This window comes from Sabethes cyaneus, chromosome 2 (genome assembly GCF_943734655.1).
Source record: "Sabethes cyaneus chromosome 2, idSabCyanKW18_F2, whole genome shotgun sequence".
In the NCBI taxonomy this organism is placed as follows: Eukaryota; Metazoa; Arthropoda; class Insecta; order Diptera; family Culicidae; genus Sabethes; species Sabethes cyaneus.
In genome coordinates this window covers 10365332-10388210 of record NC_071354.1, presented here as the reverse complement: position 1 = coordinate 10388210, position 22879 = coordinate 10365332, and the positions used below count along the sequence as shown (strand labels likewise).

Genomic DNA, 22879 nt, shown 5'->3' with positions numbered 1-22879 from the left:
CTCTTCGTTTAGAAAAAAAGAGGAATATCAGAAGAGAATAAAGAGAGGAAGGACGAAACAGACGAAAGCAAAAAATATAACAGTAAATGGAACAGAAAACAAAAAATTAGACTGGAAAAGAGGAAAACCATGGAAGTAAAAAGATGAAAAACAGAGCAACAAACAGAAAACCGAAAAGAATTAATTTAGAACTAAAAAGGGCGATAAACGAGACAGGAAGATAAGAGAAAGAGGAAACAGTTGGTATAGGAAAAGCGGGAAATAAAAATAACAGAAAAGTTGGAAAAAGCAATAAAAAAAAGAAAAAAACGATGAAGAAAATAAGGAAAACAATAAAAAATGAGCAGAAACTGGTCAGAAAAGGCTAAGAAACAGAACAAAAAATGAAAAAACTAGCTCATCTCTTTGCTGAAATCAGAAGGCAAACAAGATAAAACGAAAAACAATTTGTAAAAAAAGGAAGAACGGAACAAATGAAAACAAAAAAAATTGTAAAAGAAGCTAACAGGAAAGAAAACAAAAAACGAGACGGGAAAACCGAAACAGGAAAAGAAGAAAAAGAGAAAACAGCGGGCAGAACGAGGAAAAAGGGGAAACAATAAGAAACAAAAACAAGACAAAACCAGGAAAACGAAACAGAAAAGAGAAACCAAATATCGAATCGAAAGAATATAGGGAAAGAAAAAGAAAACCCATAAAGGAAACAAGAAAAACAGTTCAAACGGTATATAAAATGAACAAAATGAGACAAAATTGGAATGAGAATGAGATGGGAAAATGAGCCAGATAAAGAAGAAACGAAAAACAGGAAAAACGGACCAAAGCAAAGGGTAAAATTGGAAAGAAACAAACGAGCACAAACTGGTCAGAATGCAAAAAAAACCGAACAAAAAACCCGGATAGAAAAGGAGAAAATACGAGAGCCGGAAAATTGACCAGCGAGAACAGAAGACAAACGAGATAAAACGAAAAACAGAATGTGACATAATAAGAGGTAGAACGGAACAGATAGAATAAAAAAAAAACATAAAAGGAGATAACGGAAAGATTAAAAACAAAAAACGAGACCGGAAAAGATTCATTATGGAAGAAAACGGATAAACGGAATAGAAAAAATAAGTCCCAGAGGCAAATCGGAACTAAAAAGAGCGATAAATGAAATAGGAGGTAAAAAACAGAGGAAAAGCATAAGAGGGAAAACGAGACAAGATAGGGAAAATTGAATAGTAAACAAATGGAGTTAGAAAAACCCGAAAACTGGAAAAGACGAAAAAAGAAAAAAAAAGAAGAGAAAAGACGGAAATCGGGAAAGAAAATTACAAAATTATGAGTGAAAAAACATCGTAACAAAAAAAAATGAACAAAAAAGCAATAGAAAAGAAGAAAGACGAGAAAAAATGAAAAATGATAAAGAAAATGAGGGAAATAATAAAGAAAAGTAGCACAAACTGTTCAAAAAAGGTTAAAAAACAGAGCAGAAAAGGAAAAAACGGAGGAAACAAGAACAGAAAACATGGAAACTGGCTCTCAACTGCGCTAAAAACAGAAGACAAACAAGATTAAATGAAAAACAATGTGAAAGAAAAGGAGGAAAAGCAAGACAGAGGAAAATCGAAACAGGTAAACTAAGAGGAAGAACGGAACAAACGAAAGTAAAAAAAATGCAAATGATGCTTACAGGAAAGAAAACAAAAAACGAGATGGGAAAACCGAAACAGAAAAAGAAGAGAAAGACAAAACGGCGGGCCGAACGAGGAAAAAGGGGAAACAATGAGAAGGAAAACAAGCCAAAATAAGGAAAACGAAACAGAAAAGAGAAACCAAATATCGTATTGAAAGAATATCGAGAAAGAAAAAGAAAACCGATAGAGCAAACAAGAAAAACAATTCAAACGGGATATGAATTGAATAAAATGAGACAAAATTGGAATGAGAATGAGATGGGAAAATGAGACAGATAAAGAAGAAACGAAAAACAGGAAAAACGGACCAAAGCAAAGGGTAAAATTGGAAAGAAGGAGACGGGAAAACCGTAGAGCAAAGGAAAAATAACAGAATAAATGTGACAGGAAAGGTAGAAAAAGACGAAAAACAAAACAAAAGAAAATAAAAAACGAGGAGAAGACTTAGAAAAAGACGAAAACTGGGCGCTAGAAACGAGAAAATACGGAAAACGGAAATAAAAATTACAAAAATATGATTAAAAACCACGAAGACTAAACAGAAAAAAATAACAAAGGAAGAGAAAAGAAGAAAGATAAGAACATTTTTCTATACAGAACATAAACAATAAAAGAAAACGAGCACCAACTGGTCAGAAAGCAAGAAAAAACAGAACAAAAAACCCGGATAGAAAAGAAGACAATAAGGGAAAGTTGACAAGCAAGAACAGAAAACAAGAAAAATGGTTCTTCATTTAGCTGAAAACAGAAGACAAATGAGATAAAACCAAAAACAGAATGTGACAGAAAAGAAAAAGAGGACATAATAAGAGGAAGAACGGAACAGACCGAACCAAAAAGAATATAAAACGAGTTAATGGAAAGACAGAAAACAAAAAATGAGACCGAAAAAGAGTCGTCATGGAACAAAACAGATGGTACATGGAACAGAAAAAAGAAACTCCAGAAGAAAATCGGAACTAAAAGAAGCGAAAAATGAATTCCAAAGAAAAACAGGTATAAATATAAATGAGATATAGAAAAAAATCGGAATGGAATGGAAAAATGGGACATAAAAAAATAGGAAAATCGGACCAAACAGACGTTAAAATTGGAAAGAAATAGACAAAAAACAGATGATGAAACGGGAAAGGAGACACGCACGGAGAGCATAGGCAAAACACAGAATAAATGTGACAGAAAAGGGAGAAAAAACGAGCCATCTAGAAGAGGAAAATCAAAACAAATCAAGATGAAAAGCGAGAATTAGGACAGTTAGAAAAAACTGAAAACCGAGCGCTAGAAACTGGAAAAGACGAAAAAAGAAAACAGAGCAGAGAAAAAACGGAAAACTGAAGAAAAAGTTACAGAAATATGATTAAAAAACAACGAAACAAAGAAGAAGACTAAACAGAAAAAGAGGAAGAACGGAGAAGAAAACAAGAAAGATGACATAAAAAGGAAAAAATATGAAGAAATCGAAAAAGCAAGGAGAGAAATTGGTCAGAAAAGGAGGAAGAACAGAGTGAAAAAGGAAAATATGAGAGACAATATGGGAGCAAGAAACACAAACGACAAACGAGAACACAAAACAAGGAAAATGGTTCTCTATTTGACTGGAAACCTAATAGAAATGGGATGAAACGAAAAGCAGAACGTGACAGAACAGAAGAAAAAGCAGGACATAACAAGATGAAAGCAAAGAATATAAAAGGAGTTAAAGGGGCAGGAAAAACCGGAAAAGTGTAAAAACAAAAAAGAACATTCAGAAGAAAATCAGAACTAAAATATACGAAAAATGAGACAGTAAAGAAGATAACGACCAAACTGCTGGCAGCGAAGAGGAAAAATGAGAAAGAATAAGAGGTGAAACGGAACATAAAGCAAAAGAAACTAAAAGCGAAATAAAAAATAGCGAGAAACGAAAAAGGAAAACCGATAGAAGAAAGAAGGTAAACAGGAAAAACAGGTCAAACGGGATATAAAGCGAAAAAATGGGACAAAATGGGAATGGGAAAATGAAACAGAAAAAGAATAAAAGAAAATAGGGCAAAACAAGAGGAAACATAGGACTAAAAATAGGAAAAAGAGGGACAGGAAACGAGGAAAAACTGATCAATGGAACAGAAAACACGAGGCCGAAAAAAAGAAAAACGAGACAAAAGGAGGAAAAACGGAAGAAAAAGTAGAAAAGGTAAAGCGAAGACCAATAAAACGTACAGAAAAGAAGAAAAAACGGATTAAAAGGAAGAAAAACGGATTGGAAAGAAGAAAAAAAGGAACAGAAGAGGTAAAACGTGCGAGACAATAAGACGAAATATGTTAGTCCTAATTTCAAGTAATATTTTGGGTCCAAGTCTAATTTAATATACAAGTTCAATTTAAATTCCAATCTAAACTTCTAAATTGCCAATTTCTAGTCTAATTTCAAATGTAATTCCAAGTCCACTTGAAATCCAATTTACTTATCTAATTTTGAGTTCAGTTTCGAGCACAATTTTAAATCTAGTTCAAGTTCAATTTCAACTTCAAGTCTAATTCAAGTCTAATTTCAAATAAGAACTTCAAATTCTTTTTAAGACCGATTTCATATCTAATTCCAAGTAAAACTTCCAGTCCAAATGACTCCAAATATAGGAGAAATTTTAAACCCCATTTTTAGTCCAATTTTTAATATAATTAAAAAAACTGCAAACTCAGATTAGACCAAATTCAAGTCTAATTTAATGCCTTATGTCAAGTCCAATTTGCAATCCAATTTCAAATCCATTTTCAATTTACAAATCCTTTCATTTTAAATCCAATTACACCCGAAAGTGCGGAGTTTTCCACCTAATCGGCCGGTATTTTTGTGATACTTAATAATAGATTTCCACCTATCCTATCGATTACACGTTTTTCCAGGCCAAAACATTCTTCTGAACGGTCGAGTCAGTGCACCACCTTTTGTTTATATCTGAACACGCTGCTGGTGCAATTTACGGCAAACTTTCGGAGAAAGTTTTGTTATTTTCCGATAAATTAGTCCTAAGTCTACTAAAATAATCTAAATTGATACAGACTGACTCTGGTTCACCTTTACCATTCACTCAAATACCAGAAGAGTCGCGATAAACCAAAAACAAATAACTCGAATCCAAACCGATTTGACTAGAAGCGAAAGACTAACTCTTGGCTTTCACCTAGACACACGGCCATCATTTTATCATCATCATCATCATCACTAGAATCGGTCAGTCGGCGCGATAATACTCCCACAAGACCACGGCAAGCAAGTGAATGTCGCTCGGACCGAATCCCGAAAGGATAACTGTAGCAAGCAATTAATACAGTCGTCAGTGCCAGTCGCCGCTAACCGGATCGGATCGGCTACTCTCCGCCGTTTCGAGTACCCCACCGCGCACCGCACTAATAAGGCCGGTACATATGTACGGCGTATATATCCCACTTGGTTTGGCTCTAGCTCCCTTCAGCCGGAACAGTGTACACAATCTACGCAAATCTACGGAACGGTTGACGATAACGAAGCTAGACAAAGCCTCTCCCGTTTGGTTCTTGCTGATTTGGGCGCTGCTATTGATGGTTCTTTTGAAGGATCGAACAGATTCGGTGTTGTGTTGTGATGCCGACAGCGAGATAAGCAGGCGCTGCTTCGTGATGTGGCTTTCCTTCAACAGGGTTGAACTGAACTCACTCTCTTCTCTAGCAGCAGCAGCAGCCCAGCAAACATTTACAATTCGAGCAGTCACTACGTTCGCTGTGTAACATATGATGCAACTCGGACACGTTTTCCCTGTTGCCGCAAAGGCAAAGGAAGCTCCCGGCAACTCTCGGTGCAGTTGTTTTTGTACGTGGTCGCGCTACCAGGAACGGCGGAATGCGGGCGGATTGTTCCAAGCACGTAACGAAAGAAGAAACCAACCCCGAAACGACCCCAAAATCCAATCCAATCATCGGGAATAGCGGTAACGGTAACGAACGTATTCCAACCCCGAGCATGGCCGGGTTTTTCGGCGTAAGAAGGGAAGACGGGAGCTTGGCGTAAAACTGTTGCCTGCTGGCATCCGATCCGGGTATCGTTCTAATCGTACCGAGAGATGTGGTGCGCTCGGCACCACATCCTCCCCCTTTGGCATCGTACCCCATCAGTGTGTGAGCTGAATTCCAAATTGAATTTTATTGTTATTTTGGAAAATCTATTAAAATGGTGTGAAATTAATAATAAATTATATTAGATTTTATAGATTTATACTACTGTTGCTGCTTGTGCCTTTCCCGGTTTAGCACGATGATGGTGGAGACCGGCTGAGCAAATGACCCTTCGCTTTTCCCCTCGATTGCATTCGCGGTGGGGATTCTAGCCGTCAACAGCACTCCGCACACCGGCACGGAACGAAGTAAGCGAAGGAAGCTTCTTCCTGTCTGTCGAATGACGATGCGATGGTGCACGGTTGCTTGTGCTGCTGCTGCTGTCGTCGTCAGCTTGAAAGGGTTCAGAAGCGCTCTCGTCCGATCGAGCACGCCGGCCGTGACTGGGCGAAGATGGGAAGAAGGATTTATCAGTGCTGGCCACTTGAGTTCGGGCGGCAGGATGCTGCTGGATGCCGGTTTTGCCGGTCCTGTGATAATGGTTGGTCTCCGGCAAAAGGAGTGAATTGAACAGGCTGAAGCAGGCGCGCGGGGGCGTTGGGATTATTTTATTATACCACTTGATCGTAGGAAATCGAAGGTGAAGGTGCGTCTTTTGGGATTTATCTTACCTTCTTGAGGTTTCTTTGCTCACACAACAGGATCAGGTGAATCGGGGAGCGTGGAAGGAAAGAAAATATTACCTTTTTTTTGTAGAGTTGCTTTCTCGTCGAAAGGACAAGCGAAAGGAGGAAAATTGTAAAATCTTGAACCAGTGCGAGTGCGATTGAATTTTTTTACGGTCTTCGTGCCTGATGTGGGAAATCCCACCAATGCAAAAGACACACGTAGAAGCAAAACGATTGCTTTTGTCGTATCGTGATTTATTATCGGGATAGATTTTACCGTCGATTACCGGATCTCCGATCCGGTTCCGCTGTTAAATTTCCCACTTCTGTTTTCAAAATAATCATCTCATCGTCGTCGTTTCATCGTCTCTGTCAACAACAGAAGCAATTTCAATTCTCCACCAGCTATATTTTCAAAGCTCTAAATAAGTAATAAGATGGCTTTATTCAGCAGTCTATCATTCTTTGCAGCTAATAAAGTTGGCATCTCCTGTCGACCCCGCTGTCGATACGCTCAACCTTCGCCCGCCCGAACTTAGTTATCAATTCCGGCGCTGATGATGTGGTTTTACGACTGCCATTTACCGAACCTCCCCGAAAACCGGCTGTCAGTCATCGAAAATAATATTTCTAAATAATTTCCCCCACTCGCGCTCGTCGTGGCGCGCCTCGGCGCCTAATCACGCTCTATAAATTATGTAGCAAATCCATTCCTAATCAGCGAAAGAACTAAATTGCAGCCCTGCGCCATTGGCGAAGGCAAAGACGAAATCAAAGGCGGCGGTGGCTGGTGACTGGTAACGACGACGACGATGACGAAAGGAAAATTACGATGTCTTTCGGCGGCATGAATCGACAGGCTACCGTTTGTTGCTGCTGACTGAACGTCAGCATCGACTTGCAAGAAACCACGAACGCAAAACAGGGTAAATGGAAAACTGATTACGTTAACGTAAAGTTTGTGCCATTATTTACTGTCATCAGCTGACGACGGCAGTAGCGCTGGATGGAGCTGGAGCTAGCAGAGCTAGCTAGAGCAGCAAGAACGGTATGCATCCAGCCCTGCGTGACATCTACGGAAATGGTTAAGCAGACCCCGCCGTTCGTTGTTGCGTTTGTTCGGATGGAGTTGAAGTGAAGCAAGGATGCAGAACTAATTTGCCGAAAGAGTCTGCTGTTCAAACTTTTGCCGAATACCGAACTCTAATTGCTTTTCAAAATGTTACCGGAGAAAACATCCATTGACATTCTTGAGACTTTCTGTTTCTTAAACTCAAAGTTAAAAAACCACTCAACATCATCAAAACACCAAACTCGAGCCTACCCGGAGAAAAGGTTACCCAAACCGAAAATGTTCCGGGCGACGAGCGTATGAATGTTTTAATACGAGCCAAAGCAAACATTACGGGAAAATGTTGGGTCGGTTTTAGCATAACAACAGAGTGAGCACAAAAAAAAACGAAAAGTAGAAGTTCGTCGAAATTACGCACGCACTCGGTAGAATGCTTTTCACTCGCGTCGTTTGAACTGCGACTTATTTTTTACCCCATTACTGTACCTTGTTAGGACCAAAAGTGGTGCGACAACCCCAACCAAAATATGGTCAACTTTGTAAACAAAACCTCACCTTTGCGTCCAGCAAAAAAAGAATGTCTGAAAAAACACCAGAAAAGCTGCGAATTTCTCACTACTTTTAGCCTACTGCGATTGTGCAATCCAAACGAAGGTGTCATGCAAGTTCGAAAAGGAAAAACACACTTTTAATCAACTTTCACAATGATTTTGATGACTTTCTTACTAGGGCCATCACAAGCTAAACTATTTAGTGAAAGCATTTTTGATGTGTTAAGTCTTATGATATCTCTAAGTCGGTCCGGTCTGTTTTTTCCTTACCTCCTTAGAAAAGGCCATTCGTGAGGTGGTAATGTAAGTCTGGTCGTCCATCACCCGATGCACCCAGCTTTCGTCAGCCACTCTCGGTACAGCTTCCTGGAGCGAGTTTTGGCTACCGTGCTTTGTTTGTCATTTCGGTTCGGTGCCTTCCGGACCTAGCAGATGTAAATATCGGACTTCACCACCCCGGACACCAACGGATGATGAATTCACAACTGTCTTTTCGATCCATTTGTGGGACACAGTCGAATTTTCCGCGACGACGCATGATTTTTATTTTTGCAGAAATATTCGATAACCACTTAACAGGTTGTGACGAAATTTATTACTACTACTAATAGTTACTAATCAATGTGTCTCACATGTCACACGCTTCACAACATTTTCTAGCGCTATGTTGTAAAAGAGACAGGCAGGACAGATGTTGTCGAAGACCTCTACGAGAAATTCTTACAACGTAATTTTTACACTACTCTGAATCCCATCCATCTCTGAGAGGATTACTCCAATCGATAAATCGTCCACAGTTTGTTCGAGTCTTCGCTTTATAACGCTTACATTATTAGATTATTTTGCCCCTGGTGCCGCTGGGATTTGGATTGACATCTGTATATGGTTTGTAACACATTAATTTTGGGCTATCATCTTTCGGACCCACCAGAAAATCCTGTCTCGGATCAGAGAATGTTTGAGGGGTGCTCGCCAATCAGATCTCTAATCTTGTCTCCCAGTCACTCCCAGTTCCAGACACTCTGTTCGTTTGGAATGCAAACAAAACATTGTGCTTATTTGGATTACCTCCCATTAATAAGGCCCTTTTTAGTTAATCCTTCTATGAACCTCCCTCGTTGATGGAAAACGATTCAGGCGTTCCGGAGCTAAGTTGAAACATACCTATAGATCGGGAACTCAACTCTCTCCTTGGCCTGCTCCTCCCTTGTGTCCCACAACCAATCAAGCATCTTCCGAAAATCCCTATAATGAAAAAAACAAAGTCTTCTTTTCTTAATTTAACCTCCCCCCATAGCGATACCATAGCGATCTCTTTTAAACTAACCTCTCCCTCTTCCGCCTTTGTAAATGAATAGATTTACTTGTGGAGGACCTGTCACGAAGGTGAAGATCTGGTCCGTTTGAGACTAACCCTCCATGCAATCGGCCTGATAGCTTCCCATTCTCTCAGTGCCGGTTGTCGATTGTTGCGCTACGAATTACTTTCATGTCGTTCATCACTTAAATTTTTAGTGGTGCCCGCGACTCCATACACACTTCCTCCCAGGTTACGTAATACTACGTGAAGTTACTGTTGTAAATCCCGACCACTTGCTTGGGCAGAATTCAAAAACTTCTTCCGATCGCCTGTCCGGTGATTAGTTAGCTAAACTTCTCGTTGATTACTCGCATCACAGTTGGCATTGGCACCGTATTATTGCACGCCTCCGAAAAGTGACGCATGGCAACGCGTTGGTGGTTGCCATGTTTTGTTTATTCAGTTTGAAGATTCAAGCACTGAGATATACAGTGCGCGTACAATTAACGAAACGATTATTAATATTCTATTTGTGGAAGATCGTAACATTTAAGTAGCAGACCTGCCTGCCTGCGACGACATCGTTGTTAAGTGGGTATCATTTTAAAGCTGAAGTCATTTCGTCAGTGCGAAACAGCTCCTTAATTTCGCAATTATCTCCCTAATGGGACTCGTCGTCGGCTGCGAAATGAGTTTGCTTTGATAGAAAAGGTGTTGAAATGGTTGGCCGCCCGAGATGGTGGGCGGCGGGGTGTGGTGCTGGTGCGGTCGGTCATTATTGTAATGTGTTTGCTTGTCATAGATCAGTAAACAACGACACCGGGGGGGCATCCGAGCCAAGCGCTGCGCTAGTTGCTCGATGTCAAAGGGTCTATAATTAATGAGTTTCTTGACCGATCGATATGCGACGGTGGGCAAACTCGTTCGGACATTTATCTCGACGGGTCGAACCGAAGATGACAACGTCGTCCTGTTCGTCCGTTCGTTCATTCGCTTGTTCGCCATCTGGCTGGGATTGTTCTAGTCGTTCCTGGTGGTGACATTTTCGGCGGGAGGCTGCACACCGTTTAATCAAATTTATGGCAACCAATTGATATAAAATACCTCCCGCGGTGACAGGTTTACGATATGGCAAAAGCCACACAGAACAGCAAGCAGCTAGTAGCGGAATTAAAGCATAATTACAGTTCTCGTCGAGTGACGTGGAGAAATATGGCGACGCCGGTTCGATCACGTGCAACTGTGTGTGTGTGTGCGCGCCCCGTTACTGACATGTTGATGTTGCGGCTTACCACATCAAGCAGGCAAAGCGCCATCTTGCGACAGCCTCGACGAGAAGACGCTTACAGCAGGCAGACCTTACCGCCACCGATGCTAATCCATGCCAATAGCAGCAGCAGTGAACGCCACAAATAAAGAATGTTGGTAAATTTATTACCCACCAGCAAAGCAAAGCAGCAGACTGCTTGTTTGCTACGATCCTTTTCCGGTTACTTCCGAAGGAAGCTTTAGCACCAACAACGGTAAACAGTTGCTAGACTACTAGGATGATACCAGCGTTGCTGGCGGGTAGGAAAATGTTACAAATTTATAACCTCCACACCCCTAGACGGTTTCGGTTTGTAGTGTTTAGCGACGGGTTGCTTTGGTTTTGTGGAATGTTTTTTTTTTTCTTTCGAGCAGTTTTGGCACTCACAGTCACAAGCTCAACAAATGGCTGCAAAGCAGAGGCTGGAGCTTGTTAAAACGGTAAAGCTTGTCTACTGGAAAATTGTTTTTTCTTCTTTCATTTGATTCTAGTCAGTTCCCTAAACGTTTATTTTTAGTTAGTATGCTACTTGAACGATCAAGATAAGAATTCCAATTCGTAGTGTGCTGTACTGACGTTTCCACCCAAACCGAAGCGCTGATTGGAGCGAAGAAGCAAAACAGTCATTGCCGGCATTGCATAATAATAACACAGCACTGAGTGGCTGGATTCTATATTTACCCGCGGCGGATATAGAAAAGTAGACGTGGAAAGAGTGGGCGCCAATGGCGCCTATTACGCCACTTGGCTTAATTAGGCTCAAAGGAAATCGCTCTCCGAAGGGCAAAAGAGAAACTATCGTAAAGAAAATCTATGCTGCCACTTTCCTAATTGGGCTCACGCGGCACCCTTTCGGGTTGAAGCCGAAAATAACCTTCCGCGCCACCCGCTGCGGTCACTACTGTCGTCTTTCTTCCTGCGCCGCGCTTACATAGAAACAAAGACGTTTGAATGAATTTTGAATTATCAACAGGCACGGCATATTTTCATTAGTCGTCGTAATTTGATGGGTTCGAATCGCGGTAGGCGGTAACTTGACGACGACGACGGAGCGGAGATTGGAGGTGAGTGTGAGTGAAATTGATTTCATCGTTGGCATTCCCCCCACACCTGTAGCTCTGTCATTGTCGGTCGGTTTCATCCCTGCAGATGACATTGATTCATTCAGTGATTATAGCTCGGATTAGATGAGGCTCGGTTACCCGATAAAAGGACTGATTACTTCTGTGGTGACGGCTTTTGAGGCAGTTTACCTAGCATTTACGGATCTTTAATAGAAAATTTTCAAAGTATACTCTTTGCCAGACAAGTTGTAAGTTGTTAAACCAACTTATATTGGTACTAATGTCCTTTAATAAAGTTCAAAAGTACTGTGCTACCCAGCTCGCACGATTTTCTTCAATTTATTTTTAATGCCGTGGTCATTCAAAGATTTTGACGAGGTTAACACCCAGGATTTACCCCCTTCCAATCGTTTACCAGATGATGAAACCTTTGTTCAAATAAAACACATTAAACCAACGGTATCAAATGTAATTAACGTTTGCCAGTCCGGAGGACTGTGGTCGTAAATCGAAACGATTCTTCAAATACATTTCACTCTTCCACACAATCGAAGGTGCTTTGAAAAAGTAACAGATAAACCCGGGCGGTGGTAGGCAGTAGGCATTGAACTGTAACCACATAAAACGCGAAAGCGATCAACCGTTAGCCCGCGGTGGATGAAGTTAATTTAGAATAATGAAAACTCAATTAAACTTAACCCTTTCCCGGTTGCTTGGGTGGTGGCCCCCGAAGACAAACACCCGTTCGTCCGTCCGTCCATTCCGTTCCGTTCGTCCGTCGTCCGGAAACCCATAAATAAAATCTGCCTTCCACACATTTTGGCCTCGTTCCGACAGCATTCCTTTGTGTCGAGAGTATTGTTGTTTTTCAATTATGCATTGAAAATATCGTATAATCAATCTCACTTGACTCCTTTAGGGCAACTCTATCCCATCAGGTCCCGGCTCTCCCTCAGCCTCATTCGATACCATTCCCTCCAGCAGCCCAGCAGTGCGCATATTTAAAGTAACGTTCCGGAAAGTCATGATATTTAATGTGTCTTAATTGAGAATTTTCTTGCGGCTCATCCTTCATTAGCAGCACTCCGCGCAGCGTTCGGGATGGCAAACGTCGTCGATGACGACGACGACGACGACACCAGAAACCAGACCGAAAACCATAGGCGAAAGTGTATCAAACTTCGGTTCAACCTTTCGCAAAGCTTCAACCACATCAGACACATACTCATCCCCGCGCCGGTTGTCTCGCTGCCTCTGTCTCTCCGGGTTGGTTCGACTTCGGTAAACCACTATTGTTCCAACCAAGCAAGAACATAGTTTTTATCTTAGCTTCTCCCCCCTCCCACAGTTCACCCATTATATTCCGCCCGGTGGTTGGTGGTTAGACTGGTTGGATTTCATTGTGATTTGCTACTAATTAATCATACTTTAATGTTTGCTCAGCTCTTCCGAGTGCGCTCGCATCAACTCTCACACACAGCACAGGCACAGGCACAGCACGCAGCAAGCGTTGGCTTTTTGCAGCCTGTCTGCCCTGTGCTTCGATCCAAGCAAGCAAGCAAGCAACAAACGAAAGCAATGAATAAAGGTCCCTGCAGAGCACCGAGCAAATGACGTCCGGGGATAATAATAATGATGACGGTTTCGTTTCACTAACATACGACGCCGAGGACAGGACGGTGCGGTGATGACGATGACGAGAAGGGACCGGTGGCCATTACCGATAAGAATCAGGATCAGGGATTTTGAGCCAATAACAGAAACCGCTAGCAATTCATTACTGTTTCTGGATTTTTCTGGGGTTGTCCTTCGGCTGACTCATGCGTCCCGACGATGACGATCTTGAGGCCATCCCTAGACAGCCTCTGCCTGTCATCGTATGTATCCCAGCATCCCAGGAGCAGCCGTGCGTGTGTGCGGTGCCGTTAGTTTTTTGACCGACATCGTCATCCTCCACAGTAACGTAACGGGGGGAGAAAAAGGGGACGGATAACCCCTTTTTCTTTGGCAGTTTCTTTCGGGAGGAAAAAAGGGGCTTTGCTATTGTTATTGTACTCGTTTCAATTTAATTCGTGTGTCTTTTTGTATGGTCTTTTTCGATGTCGGACGGTCGTGTAGGTACCATTTATCATTCACTGCTTACCGGATGGCACTGCTCAGGCTCACTCGGCTCAGTTCGGTGCCGGGGATTTTGGGAAAAGGATTTTTCGCCCGACCGAATATCAATTAATTTTGTTGTTGCTGTGTTTTTAATTCGGGAAACGATCTGCTTTCGTTTGTTCGTTCTTTCTAACGAAAAGGGAAGCACCGACTTCAAGGAACACATGAGAACACACGTGTCAAAGCGCATGGTACGAATTAATTCCGCAATAGCTTTAATCCTCAAATAAAAAGACGAGCTGGGGAAACGAGACTCATTTGCATCTGCTGCCGCTGCTGCGGCAGGCGACAGAAAAATAATATTATTTCTGGTCGAAATTTTCACATGTGAAACGAAGCAATCTATATCGGATGGTTCAGCCTAGCGTGACTGGTTGGTGACATTATACCGGTAATCGATAAGCCGTTCGGTAAATAGTTCAAAACAAGGAAAATAGTTTGATTTACCATAGCCGTAGTACGCAGTGGAAGTTATAATCGGACTGGAAGATAAACAACAGCAGCAAACATCAACACGGTTGTGACGATTTGCCAAATTCACCATCTTCGTTTCCGTCGCCAACTATGATTCAGTTATGTTGGGTTGAAACGTCAAAATTCGGACTGGCGAGAAGTGATTCGTGATAACTTTACTGCCAGTATAGTCTGGCGGATGTGAAATCAAAAATCAATTTGTATGTCAAAAGCGGAGCCAACCGGAAAAAGTATTACAATGATTGAATCAATCCAATTTAACGGGATGAAAGTATGTTAACGTCAAAAAGGATGTTGTTATATACTTTTTCATTGGTTCAGGGAAAAAACCATTAGAGTCTTTCTTTCATCAGGTAAAGGTAGAAAATAACGAGCTTTGATGCAAAATAAGATAATCCCGGACATTTTCATCGATGGCCGGTGTTCTCAAACACCACCAGCACCACCACGCTCCCTACGAGGTGCGAATATTGACTCGGGTCATTACCTAATAGTAGTATTCAAAGCTACCGGCGATATATATCGCGACATAGCCGCCCTACTAGGTTCAATTAGGCTGCAACCGCTGTGCTAAGCAGAGAAAACCCCGAACACACAAAATGATTAGTGCCAACAAGCGATGAAGTATTGTCACGAGGCAATGAGGAGAAAAATGCACTGGAAGGAGGCCAGAGATCGTTAAGAGCTAGAACATCCATTCCAGACTGATAAGACGCGCAAGTTCTATGAAAAGGTGAACCAATCTCGTAAAAGATACACAACAAAGCGTGGTATGTGTTGGGACGAGGAGGAGAAGCTGGTCATAAACGTGCGCGAGATGGTCGACAGGTGGAAGCAGTTCTTCGATGGGCATCTCAATGACGATAACAGAAGGAGACGGAACGGAACTTAACCTAGGAGTGCTTATCAAACGAAAACATCGCACCGGATTCCGATCTCGAAGAGATTCGACGAGAAATCGAGTAAGGAACGACTTTAGACAGAACTGTACAAAAATGGCAAAGAACCACTAACAACGGAACTTCACTGAATAATTTCAAAGATTTGAGAGGAGGAGTAACTATAGGAGGAACAGGTGGAAGATGTGGTTTGTCCCAGCTTTAACAAGGGCTGTAAAGACCTCGGCATTACGCTGATCACCGCCGCCTACAAGGTTCATGGGGACCCAGGCTACTACGGATCAAACTGTCACTGTCCAACGAATCCTCTTGAAATGTCTGAAATACAACGACGCATCATGTTTTCGTAGATTTCAGGGCAGCATACGATACAATCAAGTGTTAACAGCCATGTCAAATAACGCACGAGGACGGTTTTCCGGACAACCTGAGGAGTATGATCAAAGCGAATGATGTGTTACGTGCGTGTTTTGGGGACACTCTCGAGTCCCTTCGTATGGCGTAGAAGGTTGCGGCAAGGGGCAGGACTGTCCTGGCTGTATGTTATTCAACATCGTTATTGAAGGTGTGATCCGGCGAGCGAGCATCGAAACAAGAGGAACGATCTCCGGCAACAGTAACCAACTCCAAGACATCGCAGACAACCTCGACATCATTGCTAGAAACCTTGGGACGGTGGAGGCAATCTTCACCGAACTAAAAATGGAGGCTAGGAGGATTGCTTCATTGCTTCAAAATCGTTAAATCGTTTTCAATTCTTCAAATTTTTCATTGAAAAAGTCCTTCTGAGTCATCGAAAGTACATGATTTCTGAGGAACAATAAATGTGGATTATATTACATATTTTCATACTCAGCTGCACTGGAATATTTATCATTTCCGGATATTGTGCTGCTAAGTTTATCTAAAGTTTTTTCCTAAGATACAATGGATGGAGCATTAAATTCGTCGTAAGGAGCATTAATTGAACATCAATTAACCGAATTGTGCAAATGCTCTGCTAAGATCGCACTTCCAGCTTAAGAGACATTTCTTTCTCGCACCTGCTTCCAGTCTATGTTGCGACAAAATCTTTAATTTTTCTTGCTCCTCTCGAAACGGTCGCAGTAGGCAGCAGCTGCAATGAATATTAACTACAAGTACGTCGCTCATTTTTGTTATTAGAATTTTATCTACATACCTACTGCTTGTTTACTTGTCTATGCCTACTTGGGATGTTGTTCGATCTGGGTGACTGACTGAACGAATCTTGCTGCTTTTGCTTTGATCGCTAACATGCTCCGTATCTTCTTCTTCTTGTTGGGGTGCTGCCCGTAGGCCGATGATTATTTTCTCTAGGCGCTAAGCGCCTAGCTAGGATAGCAGCAAATTAACGATCAAAGTATCCTAGGCACCATCAACCGAAAACGGAAATGTTATTCCGATTAATTTGATTTCGTTTGCGCGTGCAAACCGTCGTGCTTGACCTACTTCGACAAACGAATCAACACAACAAACCGTAAATTCGCCGCCGCCGCCGCCGTCGCACTCAAAGTCCTTTACTGAATTTTCAAATTTTCGTAAACATCATCTAACCAGCCAACCAGCCAGCTTGACGGCGGGCATCGCCCGTCTGTGTCGCAGTATTTCCGGGACGCGTGTCGCGCTTTAGCGAAAGCACGTGTCGGATGGAAGATGCATCATCCTGCCGGTGCCGGTGCTGCTGCCGCTGCCGCCGCCGGCGGAGATCTGTTGATCGAAATTATGCTTAATGTGTTTATTTTGTCGACGAACGCGACCGGTTCGGGTTCTCGCGTAGGTCGTAAAGCATCATTACGGGTTGAATGTAGAGCAGCAGCGTCGTAAAAAATAAACCGGCAAGCACCGCGTGTGTGTGGGAAAGTAAACTTCTATTAAGTTGTTGTGTTTGAATTCGTTTTTAAACGCAAAGCCTACTAAAGCGGGGAGGGAATGACGAAAAAAAATAAAATGGGAAAAACGTTAAGGCTTAAAAGATTGCCATTTGATGTTCCACACACACACCTGAACTGACCTAAACAGTCACAGTGGGGTGAAAAAGAACCATTCGACAGAAGTGCCAACTCTATCACTATATTTATCCAATTTGCTAAATTGTGCTTGCAGCTCAAATTATACCCCTCGCACGATGGGTTCGGATCCGCGCCGCGCCGGCTAATGCGGTCTTTAAGTTTCAATTTTTCGAAGATTATGCTTTACTCATCCCCTCCACCAATAATAACGCTTTCGCCTTTTTGCTTCTGCTCTCTAATTGCAGCAATCAACAACAAAGGATCACCGATAGACTACAAGACGGGCTCCGCCTGTTCCACACCCACGAAGGACACACTGAAGAGCTACGACCGCAACTGCATGGGTCCGGTACTGCCGCCCCGGAGCGCCATGTGTGGTCCCCCGTCACATCACTACTCAGCGCCGCTGAACTTTCGCAAAGGCTTCACCAAATGTACATGGAAGTGTACGGCTATACTAGTTATATTATTAAGTGTTATACTTGTTATAACATTATTATTAACAGGTAAGTGTTCGTTGTTTTTTTTATATTCAAACCTAATAGCATAATTATATGAGTGCCGCTCCCGGTTGGAACTTGGAACGCCAGCAGCAGGTGAAAAGGCTTTTCGAGCGAACAGCACATTAACGGAGGCAGAAAAAAACGACCAGTGCGAGTGTGAGTGAGTGTGTGTGGGTTGAGTTAGGAGGAACTAACCGCCCAGCAAGCGCAGGGGCCATTAACTTTTGATATCCTCGGCGTTCGTGAGCAAAACGGCCGACACAACGAGAAGACTAATTTCGCCCAAGCTCTTGGTTGATGGAAGAATTTTTTTTGCTTTGTTTTGGCTTTTTGCTTTCCTGCTGGCCGACGTTCGTTCCGTCGTCCGCGTGTGAAGGATCAAGAAATGAGACCACCACTGCAGCAAGGCAACCTGAAACGGTTGAAACTCTATATCATGTCATTAAAAGTGTGTGTCCGGGCCTCCGGCCGGCCCGGCAGGATCGGTTGGGTGACGCACGGCACTGCCGCCGAAACGCGGGTAATCCGAAGGGAGCAATTTTCGGTGATTTTTAATCACTCAATTTGCTCTCTCCGCCGGCCGGAATCTGAACGTTTCACAGCATGGATGTTCGCAGCAGTTGCCGAGAGGGACCTAAAATTAGGGGCTTCCAGTTTCAAGTGACCATTAGGCAGACTGAGAGTAATCGTAGACCGTCCGGTTAAATGACTCATTTGCTGCACATGCTGCCGTGTTGAACCCTAATTCTGGTTGTTCCGTTCTTTGCTGTGGTTCTGTTGGATGAAAATTACTTACCAATCGTGTGTATCGATTAATACATTTAACTGTCAGTGAGATTCAAACACACGTGTTAACAACACCATCGACTGTCCTGTCACACACTCGCACTGGCACAGCCTGCTGTTGTGGTTGTAGCCTACTGAGTTGCGGTTTTTCGCACTAAAGCACTCCTCCTCCGGGCGGGTGGCTATCATCGGCACTCATCATCACGCACGACGGCTTTGTCCGACTGTGTGGCGAAAAACGAGCTAATTAATCTCTTTTCCCTTATCGTTCGCAGCATCTAACGTATTAAGTATATCATATCCAACCACCAATCCCTGTACAGTTCTAGTCGATGAAAAAGCAGAAATCTCTGCGGCCAAAAGTACGATAGCGAATGCGAACCGGGCATCGGATCCGGCAGGAAGTGGCACGGCATCCGGTCGGGTGAAACCAGCTGTTGGTGCCGGCAGCGGAAGCAGCAGCAGTGGCGGCGGCGGCGGCGATGGTGGAGGCATCAGCAGTGCCGCTGACTCGCCCTCGCTGAGTTCCGCTTCCACATCCGCGTCTTCATCATCAGCGGCGTCCACTGCGCCGGCCAACAGCAATAGCATTAGCAATGCAAACAGCAACAACAACAACAACAACAACAATAACGGAGGTACAGTAAACATTCCTGTTTCGCAACACAGTAGATCGCGTAGAAGTGTTTCTAACAGCAATCACCTGGGTAACAGCCTACTAGGGTCGAATGACGCTGGGATGTCACAACCGCAAACGGCTGATGACGGGCATGCTGATTATTCTGATAATTTAGTTTTGCATGACATTAGCGTAGATTCTAGTACAATCACTGACGACGGCACCACTAGCGATGGTGATGGTATTAACGATAATGGTGTTAGCTCATCTGCCACCGTTTCCACCGCCCGCGGCAGCGTCCCGGGTGGCGACGTAACAACATCATTATCCCAAGCCTACTCTGCTCCCATTTTGTCTTCGTCTTCTTCCGTGCACGGAATCGTTCCTATTGTTTCTGATGTTTTGTTTGTCTCTGCTACCACCATTACTACAACTCCCACACCCACACCCACAACCACCACCTCCACCACCAATCCATCTTCCGCTCTACCGCAATCACAATCATTACCGTTATCTTCCGGTTCCGGTACGCTGGAACTAAACGAGCAACCGACGACGTATGACGAACCAACCGACGGCGGCAGCGAGGATGAATACGAGCAGAATTTGCAATCAACTGCGAGTACCAGCTCATCCTATTACGATTCCCAACAGGACGAGCCCGACAAGGATGATGAAATTTTTACCGCTAATGATAATGGCATAACATATGTTACAACCGACGATGATTCTGATTTAATCACAAATAATTCATTCGATGCCGAGCCGGTTGACGCGTCGACGCCGACAGAAGCGGCTTTTCCCGTCGACGATATCCCGATCGAAATCGACACAAAGCTGAGCTTTGTGGAGGAGGAAAAACTACAGAACGATGATCCATCAGCGCGTTACGTACATCTGCCGGCAATGGACGACATCGTGGATGTCGAACTCGTTAGTCTCGAGGATGGTCCCGTTAGTGGCGAAGAGCAGAAAAAGTCACGCAACAAACTGTACTACAAAAACGTACAGGAACGGCCGGAACATGACACCGAACAAGTCGAAATTCATACACTACCGGCTGAGCAGAGCCATCCAATTCCAATTGTTTCATCACCACCACCGGTTCCGGTTTTCCTGCTGCACGAAGGAAATGCGACGACCGGAGAGCAGCACCAAAACGGGTCGGTTTTGCCCCGTCTGCTGGTCAACATATCCATCGCAAGTGACCACGGAACCGGAACGGTTCAGCACTCCGTGTATGTGCTGCAAGTTTCAATTCCAACACCTCCAGAGTACGTTCCGAAGCCAAAACCAAACGAGTCCGGTTCCGAAACGGAAGATTCGAATCGCGCCTGTCCCCCGGAACCTCCCCCAGCTCCACCCTGTCCAATTAAATGTCCCAATCTGTCCCGATACGAAAAGTATCAGGTTGTAAACGTTATCGATGACAGCAGTTCCTTGGAAGAAATCGTGGAAGGTTCGGATTTACTGGCAAATGACTCAACCGAACTGGACGAGACCACCACGACCATCACCGCCGAAGAAGAAGGCCAAACGACGGACGTGACGACCACAGAAGAAACCCAACAGGATGCCACAACACGACCACCACCGGCAGCGGAGCAACAATGCCCCAAGGTCGTCATGCCACCGATTCTGATCCTGGAAGGTGAGATAGAGGCACACACAAAAAAAAAACGCATCCCTCTGCGTTCTGTACATACCGGCGAACCTATACCTATATGTAGGACAGAATCATCATCACCAACATCATCGTCATCATGCTCATCGTGAACATCACCATCGACAAGCAACGGAAAATTTTCCTCTAGGATCCATCCGACGTGCTAACCAAAAATCGCACATCCCGTTCCACATTCCACAGCTAGCTACTAACACGTTCCGCCGCTATTTTTTTTTTTTCGCCGGCCTCATCTTTTGCGATGCCTTATCTCGTCGCACCCTGCGGGCGAAAAAAAAAATGCTTTGCATGCTCGACTTGCTTCACTTTTGTTTTAACACACTAGCATTAGAATTTAATTAATATTCACCAAGCGTTCATCCACTTCGGGGGCATTATAGCGAGGCCACCCGAGTTCCGGTTGCTTTATCCGTGGCGTACTAACTAACTTTTTCTCGTTCTTTTTCTTCTTTTCATCCTTTGCTATCTTTCCTCTTTGCTAACGCAAAACCACACCAAACTTTTGACTCCGAACTCCGCAATCAACAACAAACAAACCGAAAAAAAAACGGAACGACGTTGCCTACTGTGTTCCGCACTCTTTCCGACTATGTGTCTCTATTTATTTGTGTGTGTATGTGTATGTGTTGGGTGTCCCGTTCTACCTTCAACAACAACAACAACAACAACAACAACAACAAATAAACAACAACAACTACCGACCAGGTGCACGAACATTCCCAGCACGAAGTTTCCCACCCGATGGCACCACCTTCTCGCAGATCAACCTCGGCCAGCGGCTGTCGAAGGAAATTCCCCCGTACAGCTACTGGAACATGCAGTTCTACCAGTCGGAGCCGGCCTACGTGAAGTTCGACTACGGGATACCGCGCGGCGCTTCGATCGGCGTCTACGCCCGCCGGAATGCACTGCCAACGCACACCCAGTACCACTTCAAGGAGGTGCTGAGCGGTTTCAACGCGCGCCAGACACGTGCCACTCACGTAAGTATCCTTCTGCCGATTAATAGGACTAACCCATCTGTCTGATTTAGCTCTGCTGCTGCTTTGATATGGACCATATTGTAACTTGCTTGGAGATTGTCAAAATCATTGCCTCAGAGGCAAAGCCAAGCGCGCGCGAGACTAGTCTAATATCTCAAATTCTCGCCAATCCCGACAAACACCTCAAGGACGGACGGACTGACTGTGTCGTGTCGACCGAAGCTCCGCGGCACGCCTCGGCAAATTGATTCCTGGCTGCTGTCTCGCTGTTGTCAGATGCCAGTAGGTAGAGATGTGGTAGACATAGTGAGATAGTTTCCTTCATGCATAAATCCGTGCCTTTCCGGCGTTTCGGCTCCGCGTCTAGAATTTTGCAGCCCCCTTCCCTTCGAGACACGGCACAGGCAGCACGGCGGCAACATAAATGTCGGTCGGTGAAGCAGCCACGATGGCACTCAACACCGCCGACGTGGCTTAAGGGTATTCCTCCTCCTCCTGTGCTGTCGCTGCGACTACTGCACTTATTAATTAAGGGATTGAAAATAGATAAAGTGCGGGCGATCCCGTTCGTCCGTCCGTCCGTCCGACGGTGTGAGGGTGGATAATATAAAAGATAGGACGTTTGGCTTGAAGCTCGGTAATTGATTTCTTTTTGATCGAGCTTACCGCACTGAACCTGTCAGTTCAGTTCAGTTCAGTTCAGCTCAATCCGATTCCGTTGGGAAGGGAAAGTCCCCCTCGGGCTATGTGTTTATTAATCGAAGCGAAAAACTAGATTATATAATCTGCTTCGTTCGTTTGTGTCTCAATTCAGCCCCGGATTCAGGATTCAATCGAGGGTGTACCAGTCAGTGGTGGCACCCCTTCCCCAACTGTTACGATTTATTTTGTACACTTTCATCTATGCAGCTCGGCGCGGTTACACTAATCCCGCGCTCAGAAAAGGGAATCCATTACACTGATGGAAAAAGAACCACCATTGTTTCGAGTTATCAAGTAATTCATCTACCATATCAAACCAGCACAG

At 43.8% G+C, this 22879-nt stretch overlaps 1 protein-coding gene across 2 annotated transcripts in view; it reads left to right on the top strand.

Moving 5' to 3' along the window:
* LOC128738285 (teneurin-m) overlaps positions 1-22879 on the top strand; it is a 391328-nt gene that overhangs the window by 317099 nt on the left and 51350 nt on the right. For both annotated transcript variants that reach the window (XM_053833300.1, XM_053833301.1), the window contains 3 exons: positions 17523-17783; positions 18842-19204; positions 21575-21852. In XM_053833300.1, coding sequence (XP_053689275.1) covers positions 17523-17783; positions 18842-19204; positions 21575-21852 — 902 coding nt within the window. The remainder of the gene's footprint in view (positions 1-17522; positions 17784-18841; positions 19205-21574; positions 21853-22879) is intronic.